The 9,556-nt window shown below is 42.0% G+C and overlaps 1 protein-coding gene across 1 annotated transcript in view; it reads right to left on the bottom strand.

Annotated features, from left to right (window-relative positions):
• Nucleotides 1–9,556, bottom strand: part of LOC107101723 (teneurin-1-like) — a gene marked incomplete at its 5' end in the record, with an annotated part of 104,782 nt that overhangs the window by 13,760 nt on the left and 81,466 nt on the right. The window contains 4 exons of the mRNA XM_015400739.1: nt 1,736–1,919; nt 2,404–2,717; nt 4,104–4,300; nt 5,778–5,865. Coding sequence (XP_015256225.1) covers nt 1,736–1,919; nt 2,404–2,717; nt 4,104–4,300; nt 5,778–5,865 — 783 coding nt within the window. The remainder of the gene's footprint in view (nt 1–1,735; nt 1,920–2,403; nt 2,718–4,103; nt 4,301–5,777; nt 5,866–9,556) is intronic.

Genomic DNA, 9,556 nt, shown 5'->3' with positions numbered 1-9,556 from the left:
GAGGGAGTGTTTGGAAGCCTCAGTAGTTGGAAAGGTTTCTCATTAACACTTTACTCATTTCTATATTGTTCACAGTCATAATTCACACTGATTGATCTCACTATAAGTCACATCTCTACCAACCCTGACAGAACAAGAAACAAAAAAGGAAAATAAAATGAGATTATCTATAAAGGAATGAAGCTAATAAACCACATAGTTCTCCATTCCCACTTCCTTCTATGGTTATTGTTGCCTTTAAGGCTGGAATATAAAGGGGGAGGGTCATTTTACCCCCCCCCCCCCCTGCAGCTCAGCTACACTGTTGCCTCGTGCACAAGTCCATCCGTGAGTGTGAATCAGGAGTGCACCCCGCCCGTCTGCAGCGCTGCTGTCATTGTGACAACCGCTGGAAAGCAATTAAAGGGCTGACATGAGAAGAAACTGCTCCCATGAGTGGCTCCTCCACTCCACTCTCATTTTCCCCTCCTCTCATCTCTGCCCTCTTCTTCTGGCCCCGCCGCCGCCCCCCCACTGTTGTTAAGACATTTCACAAGTCAGTAGGAATCTGTCTCTCTTCTTCACCATCAATGGAGGGAATGAATTAATTAATAGGCCTTTCTTCCTGCTGTCACCTCTTCTGGTGATGCAAGGATCACATTCAGACGGAACTTTTCTACAGAGATGGAAAGAAAAATAACGTCTCCTGCAAACATTCGGCTCATCGCTGATGAACAGGAAGAGTCCGAAAGCATCAGTGGCTCTTTGGAGGTTTGCTAATTTCATCAGGATTTCAGTTAGAACTCAGAAAAAAGGTGAAAAAGGTGAAAAAGGTGAAAAAGGTGAAAAAGGTGACAGATTATTTCATTAAAAATAGAGAAAAATGTATCGTAACCTGCTTTAAGCACTTTAAGTGCAACTTTCTTTAAAGAAATGAGCTTTTTTAAACTTTGTTAAACCTGTCAGCCAAACGCGGCTTTCCTTCGCCGCGGCGGTCGGATGTGTTTGTTTCAACACGGCGTTTCCGGCCAATAATCATAATCTGGACTGATCTGATCTAAACACCTTCTGCTGTTTCCAGGACATGAGTTCATGTCACTGTTTGTTAATAAAGACCCGATGTGACAAATCGATGACTCATAGATTCTACGACCATGGCGTGACATCTGGGGGGGCAAAGGTTGCGGCGCATTTTATCTAGGGCGACGGGAGGAAAGGAGTTTCCTTCCACGTCACGCTGGCTGCTCTCTACCTGTTTATTGAATAGCAGTGGACACACACACACACATGTTGTGTCACAATATCCTTGTGGGGACCTTCCATTCATTTCCCACTAATTTCTATGGCCTAACCGTGACCTTTGCCCTAACCCTAACCATTACCGACACATACCTATCCCTAAACCTAACCTAAACTCAATTCACACCTTAGTCCTAAACCTAACCCCCACCCCAAGAAGAGAAACTTTCCTTATGGGGACCAGTTGTTGGTCCCCATAAGTACCTATGAGTCCCCAAAATGTAGCATATTCCTAGGAAATTGTCCCCACCAGGTATTAAAGACATGGCCACACACACAGGCTGGGAGCTGAATGGTGAAGCCTGATAGTGTAAACATGTGTGTGTGGGTACCATCTATGTGTTTTTTTAACCCCCCCAGCATGACTCATAAAGTCACACCTCTGTGGTGAACAGAGGCGCCGTGCTTCATTCTTTCCTCGGTTAGGTTTTGTTGACACACCTGCAGCTGTGCTTCATCTGGCCTCACCTTGCTTGAACGTGTAGATGGTGTCGCTCGCAGACAAGTTGGTGCTGGTGACAAAGTTTTCACGGTTGGAAGCCTCCACCTCCACTCGAGACCAGCGCTCCAGGTTGCCATGGAAACCACTCACCTCACCCGTGGGTAAGGTGATGTTGGTCACACGCCCCTCGCTGCTGTACCTGAGGACATGAGCAGAAAACCATGAGCACACACACACACACACACGCATGCAGATAAGCGCGGCTCTCAGCCGTCATCCTCCTGCAGGCACACATCCATGCTCCCTTTGTTTTCCTCCATCTTTTATTGGCACGGAGTGGATGTCAACTATGATTTATAAGTGTAATTACCCAGCTGTGGAGTTTGAGACAGAGACTGAGCTGCCACTGGTGAATAATTCACACCGATTTGCTTTAGTGTGTGCACAGTATGTACAGAAGCAAACATGTATGTGATCAAAATGTGCAGAGATGCTTCTCAGCCCTACAGATAAAAAAAAAAGCTAAATTCCTCCATAAAGTTCCCTCCACAGAAGGAGGAGATGCTCAGCTGACCACTAGATGGCACTCATACTTCATAACATCCCTGTGAAGCTGTCAGAATAAAAAGGGACATATTCAGCGTTAATCCAGGAAGCAGTTTAGATCTAAAGTGGGAGCTCACTCATAAACTGTGGTCCAGCTGTTCTCGTCGCTCTTGGTGGACAGCAGGCCGCTGTTGCCGTGGTAGGAGATCTGGGCGAGGTCGTGACCCTGGGCCGAAACCTTCCTCAGCATCCCGCTGTTGCTGAGGGACAGCCAGTAGACCTGTCCGCCAGGGAGCGCCAGCCACAGCGGGACCCCGTGAGCGTCCCTCCTCACCTGGACGCTGCGGCCGTCGCGGCTCGTCAGCCCCGACAGCTGGCCGTCCGTCCCGTAGGAGAAGTTGTACAGGAAGTGTCCAGTGATGAGGTGTTTGGTGAACATGTGGGAGCCGTTCTGTCACACAGAACCAGAGACGTCATCACAGCATCTTTTAGACATTACTGATTTATAGGATTAAAAAACCATCCCACTGATAGAACTCATTTCTTTACATCATAGATTTAAATGGAGCCTAATATAGTTTCATGTTTTTCTGCAGAATCAGTGTCTGGGAGGATGATTCAGTTAGATCTTCCTTTATTCTAATCCTTTTTATTTAAATTGTATTCCTATCGAAATGTGGAAAGTAACATTTAAACAGTTGTGAATGAAAAAAGGCCTGATGTGAGCTTGGCTTCATGAACCGGTCCGGCTGGGATAGAAAACATGTTCTAGAATCAATCAGCAGCTGCAGAGAAGCTTCAGGCTGAATCACTTCTTCACCAAATCTAACAGTTACATAAGATTCAATTTAGTCTGTTTGATTTATAAAAGCATCGGAGCAACAAAGCTGACTCCAATTTTAGGTGAAAAGACCATCAAATATTTTATGATTGAGTAAAAGAGGAAGACTTGGTTTTTAAATGTCTTTAAAGGTTTTTAATCATTCAGTATCTTCACTCTGATATCGTATTTGCTAAATGTCTCAAACACAACCAGACGGACGGACGGACATGTTTTTTCTCTACAGATGCAGGAGTAGAACCAACTAGAAATGAGTCCTTTGGGGATTTTCCTCTTCATGTAATAAGAGCTGCCGTCTTCAGTCAGGTAAATAAACGTAATCTGTTGGTGAATAGTGACTTTAGGACCTTTATTTCTAGACTTTGGGTCTTTTTAAAACATGTTCAGGACATTTTGAGCCTCTGTCAGGTAGAAAAACATCAGTTTTCTCTGAAATGCTGCATATTTACGCTGCTTTTTACCACCAGTTGTTTTCATGTCGAAGCAGAAAGTTCAGTCTTGGTCTCATCTGTCAGTTCAGGCCTACTGACATATTTTATTTTGTAAACTTTCTCATGACTTTACTCCAGTTTAAATGGGAACTCCTCCCTCTGCTGAACTTCATCAGGCTGAATGTTTTAAATGGAAACTCTGAGGCCTGGAAACAGACGAGGTTCTTTCTCTCCCACTAAATGCTCCATCATTGGTCAGAGCTGAACTAAGGCAGGAATAATACTTATTGCATCAATCATTCCTTTAGCTGTGAAACTTGTTAAGCAAAGCGGAGCTTTTTGTGCTGCAGACTGAAGTGTTTGTTTGCTGCTGATTTTTTAAAGAGTTAATTTGTGTAAAATTATGTATCATTTTCTGTTGTTTACATTTGCGAACATCAGTAAACACCTCCACACCTGAACCCCTCGCAGCGTATTCAGATCCTGACCTTTTCACTGACATGCAGCCTTTAGCTGCTTGATGCAGCTGTGCTCTGCTAACCGGCCCGGCTGAAGCGGCGCCTACCTGGCTGAACACATACAGCTCCTGGTCCTGCGGGGAGCTGATCTCCATCAGTCCAGCTGGGCTGGGCTGAGGCTGGTTGGGGATGACGGCCCTGATGCGGATGTTGCCCAGATCAGCGATATACAAAGTGCCGTTGGGGGCGACAGCCAGGGAGGAGGGGGCTTTGAGGCGAGCGTCCCGGGCGTAGCCGCCATCGCCTGATAAAAGAGGAAGAGTCCATTATTTCTGGATGAACAATAAGGATCTTCAGCTGGAAACACGGATCGCTGATATTTCCCTGAAAGGCACCGAGCAGCTAAACCAGCTGCCTCATAACATGAAGACCTGATGGTGGCGCCGAGGCTCTTATCGGTTTGCCTCAGGAGTCAGGCTCGTAGGGAAACAGCATTCCCAAAGCAGCAGGAACGATGACCACCTCGATAGTGACCTCATCAGACCGCGGTGTCCGCTGACTGAATGCGTTCGCACGCAGGATGAGAGGGAAGGTGAGGGTCTTCTGATGCTGTCAGCAGAGGGGCAGGGGCCTCTGATGGCTGCGTACGGACAGCAGGATGGCGGTTTATCTCCTGACAGCATGCACAGTCCTCATTGGCGTGTGTGTGTGTGAGGAAACGGCGTGCTCACGGACGGGCGCGCGTTCAAAGACACCACGCGGCTGTTTACGGTGAAGGGGATGGAAACGGAAAGCTTCTGAAGAGAGTAATCATCTGTTAACAGCAAGACATGATTGAAAATATGCAAAGTACAATCCAAGAAATAGGGATGGTTACAGCCCATTGGCGTGTGGCGTGGCAGAGACACTTCCCTCCGCTCTGAATAGAAGGAGAGGCAGATTTTTATGAGCGGAATTAAATGATAAAATCACATCCTCTGACACTTACAATGAAAGCAAGGCCTAACCGTCAAAGGAACATCTGCTTATTTGTTGGGCCTTTTCCTCCTCTCCTTTCAGCACTTTTTTTAGGTGCCCTCCGATGACATACCAACCGGTTAAAACATTCACCGTCTAAAAGGAAGCTTTTTCTTCCAGCAGCTGTAATTTGAATGGATTTGAAAGGTTTCTCTTGAAGCTGGTTCCTCCTGAAATGTAGCTGCAGGTTTTGGCAGAGAGGAGAACAGAGGGAAGATCTCCCGCTCTGCTTCCTGCATCCAGGTACTCTCTTAGTCAAATGACATCCTCTGTTATGACATTATAGCTCCTCTTCTCTCTGCTGCATGTTTCACCATTTACATAAAGCTCCTTATTGTTTTTTTTTGGTATGTTTCAAGCGAGAAACGAAGGCAGCCTCTCCCAGACATTTGGATTCCAGCTGAGTTGAATAATTTAGTCTGACTGAAAGTAGAGAAGGATACATTGCAGGAGATAGACAAGAGGAAGACACATTCTCAAGCACTGCTAATAAATTTATCAGACAGCTGGGACCTAAAGGCTGAAAGCTCCACTCTCTGGATATCTACACATACTTACTATTTCAAATCATGTTAACCTTTAAAATTGTCCAGTTTTTTGTTTTCGCTTAAATATCCTCCAGAGCAGAGAAGATATGATCAAAATTGATTCCTAAATGCTGTTTTGCCTCCTAGGACTGTAATCCTATTAGACCTAATCTAATACTCTGACATTACCTAATCTTGCATTCATGTGTGTGTCTTTGCGTCTGTGTGATGACCCACCAGAGAAACAGTCGCAGTTGGGGTCTATCTTACAATCGCAGTCGGTGGGGGCTCCAGAGATGATCGATATCTCCCCGTTGGTGGACACCTGTGGGTTTGACAAAAACCAATGCATTCAACATGAGCATGAAGTTCTGCAGGAGGTCACTGGAAATCATTTCTAAAGCCTCTGCTATGATCAAGCTTTCTGAACGACACAAAAAGAAAAGAAAGCAATAAAATAATAGAACACATCACAATAAATAACAATAAATACTGACATATACCTGCAGGGGCTTGCAGGCAAATCCTTTTTCATTTATAATTTCATTCATTAATAACTGAGCTAGCTTTACTCTGACACCCGTAAATAAAAGTGCAGCAGTTAAAGCTTTTGTTGGGCTTTCAGTTCCAGGAGGATCATCTTCCCACATCCAACCTTTCCTCGCCTAACATGGTGGATGCTCGTTCCACGCCAGCTTCTTCCCTCACATGCAGACTACATCTGAGGGTTTGTTCCAAAAAAGTTAGAAAACAATCCACTGGACTTTGATTCCAACTTTGAAGACGTTTTGCTTAAATTCCAGGAAGCTTTTTCAATTTAAATACCAGAAATATTGAATTGAAAAATTTTGCGAGATGCGAAGCGAAACGTCTTCAAACTGGGAAACAAAGTCCAGTGGATTGATTTCTACGTTTTTTGGAATAACTCTGACCTGGATGACTGAGAATCTTCACCAGCTCTACAAGAGTTTATGAATTCAGTGAGTTTTGATAGTTTAAAAAAAGCTATACCTGATTTCTTTTGTTTGTTTGGTTAAGAAAAAATGATTTTTTAGATCAAGGACGTAGGTCTAATTTCCATTTTGGTAAGGACACTATCGGACCTAAGCTTCATTTTACCTTTGCAAAAATATGCCTGCTTTTTTAATGCCTGACGTGAGCATCGGGGTGCATTTCGTTTAAAGAGAAAAGCAGCGTTTCTTGCTACATTTATACTAATTTTATCAGCACTGCACACATTAGATGCTGTTTATCAATGTTTGACTCTGATTAATGTGGAATTAATTATTTTCCACTTTGAAAAGGTTTGCATTTAAACGTACCAGTGACTAAGACAGTAGGTAAATATGTTCCTATTTAACCAAATCTAGTCTAAATATGCCGGTTATATGTGGACTGATCCTTTATTTCCTTTTGAAGATATAGAATTGTGCAAAAGGTAAACGGGTGAAACACTCTTATTTTTTAATGATCTCTCTGTATCATGAAATAACGCAAAATAACACATTCAAGGAACGGCAAATATGTTTATTGTATTTACATTTAGTGGCATCATCTATAAAACACAACACTAAAAATTTGACTAAATTTATTCCAATATAAAATCACTTTTAACAATTATTAAAAGGAAACACCTTCTTGTCTGTAATGTAATAATATTCAATATAAACAGCCGCATTCAAGCATTTTTACCAAAGACTAATGTTTGTATTAATTAACTTAACTAATAAAATCAATGTAAATATTGTTCCTCTGTTTGTTATTGACTTTTTCTTATTTTTAAAAGTAGAAATAGTCAAAGAAATATTAACATTATGTGGAACCGTAATTATGCTTTCTAAACAAAAACAGCAGATGTTTAGGCGCCATCTTGTGTTGTTATTCTCTATAAAAGAAATAAAACCTGCTATTTATATCTGAACTTCCTCAGAGGGTCATAAAATGAAAACAGTAATAATAATGAAGTATCGTTAAAATGGAAACCTTCACATTTTCTTTTTCAGTCGGCTAAGAATCAGCAATCAGCAGCTTTCGCCTGTTTTAGTTTAGATAGAATTACGTTTTTTTTCATTAGGACTAGTTTTGTAGCCTAATATTAATTTCAGTAACGAGAGTGAATAAAATTCTTATTTCGTGCTCCAAGCACGCACAAACGCATACGGACTAGAAAACAGCCAATCAGGAAGAGAAGGCGGAACTTGAGGCAGAGCAACCAATGAGAGTGGAGCTAAACAGGACAGTGACTGATTTAAGGGACAGGAAAGACGGAGCGGCAGCAGCTACTGAGCTGCCAGAGAAAAAGAATAGGCTGTGATCACACACACTGGCTGATTTGGAAATTATAAACATGTTTTTCAAATCCAATTGTTGGTAGGGACAAATAGGTCTGTCCAAAATATTGGTAGGGACATGTCCCTATGGTCCCTATGCAAACCTACGCCCATGTTTCAGATAATGTATCAGAGAGGAAATCCCTCATTTGATAATCAGCTGATTATGTGATAAACAAATTCCGGCTTTGTTTAGTAGGAATAAGGAGGAAAAACATGACGGCTTTTTTCTGCCAGTGGGATGAAGGATGGAGCCTTTAAAATATGGCAGATTATGTCAGAAACGTTTCCAGGAGAATCCTTTTCCCTTAAAACAGAAGATGGCAACTAGATTTTCAAAATGTGCATCTGAGCAAACAAGGCAAAAACAAGAGTTTTGGAGCAATGCCTCTTGGACAGATGGGACCACAGAGGAGATGTTTGGCCAGAAAACACAGCAGCAGGTCTTTGGGCTAAGCTAACAGGCTTCAGCTCCATCATTCATTTATAAACATACCGTAATAATCACCAATACCTTCCGTCTGAAAAGTTGATTTGCATTTCAGTTTTTTGTTTATCAAGCATGTTGGAAATTTTAAACTACAAGTAGGAAGATATAAATTTAAAAAAGATTTCATCATGTTTACCAAAGGAAAACACCTCCATTTCATGCAGGATGGGGGGACCTGCTTAGCTGCTCTGATCGGGTTTTTATTTTCTTTTAGTCTCAGCAGGAGGGAAGCAAAAACTTAAATCATTTCCTGAGGTGTTGCATGATGGAAACTGGACCTTTGATTTAAACTAATATGACAAAGTTAGAAATGGGTTTAAGTAATTTCCCTCTGGGATTATTAAAGTATGTCTGATTCTCTGAGATGATCTTCCTTTAACAGTCTCTATTTGGCTCCAATCGACCTCCAATGCAGCCACAATGAAGCTAATTTGTAAGCTAATGATTGCAGCTTCAATGTTGCTCCATTAATATGCATAATGAATAACTTCACTGTTTGTATAAAAGACTAAAATAAAAATCCAGCATGTATTAATTTCTGCAGGCCTCCATGTTTTGGCCAGCTGCCCTGCGTCCATGTGACAGACAGACGCGTGTGGATCATGAAAGCAGATTGCATACGGAGCCAAACACTCGCTGCAGCCAAGGCATGCTCCTCTCACTAGCCTTACTAAACAACAACAACAAAAAGAAAAACAATTGATGCTAAACAGTACAAGAAGCAACTGCTGTCAGCTGTTAACCATGAAATGTTGCATTTAATTTGACTGTCATTCTTCATCCCCTGTGCAATATATGCTTACTGTGTCTGTGATCGGCTTTTAATTGAATATCTCTTGGATTACACACCATTTGCATCAGTCAGACGTGGTTTTTGATGTCTTAAACACACGACAGAAATCAGATAGAAAACGCTGCACAAATATTCATTCATCAGTGCAAACTGAAAACACGCCGTTATTCATTTCATTTCACCACTTAGCTTGGTTTGACAGTTTAAGGGTCGTTTACGCATAAAAGCAATAAATGTTAGAATAAATAAATGCAACAGTTAATTGTTGTTGCTGTGGCTCACATAGTGAAAGTGCTTTATAATATGCATAAGATATGTTTAAATATAATGTCTTTATTTCCAGTGTTATAATCTGGAGGTTTGGATGTGAGCTTCACAGATTTGCGTTTGATAAATAAAATAA

Source organism: Cyprinodon variegatus, unplaced genomic scaffold (assembly GCF_000732505.1).
Source record: "Cyprinodon variegatus isolate N-32 unplaced genomic scaffold, C_variegatus-1.0 Scaffold1142, whole genome shotgun sequence".
NCBI classification, from domain to species: domain Eukaryota; kingdom Metazoa; phylum Chordata; class Actinopteri; order Cyprinodontiformes; family Cyprinodontidae; genus Cyprinodon; species Cyprinodon variegatus.
The sequence above is the reverse complement of the archived record's forward strand: the minus strand, read 5'-3'. Positions and strand labels throughout refer to the sequence as shown.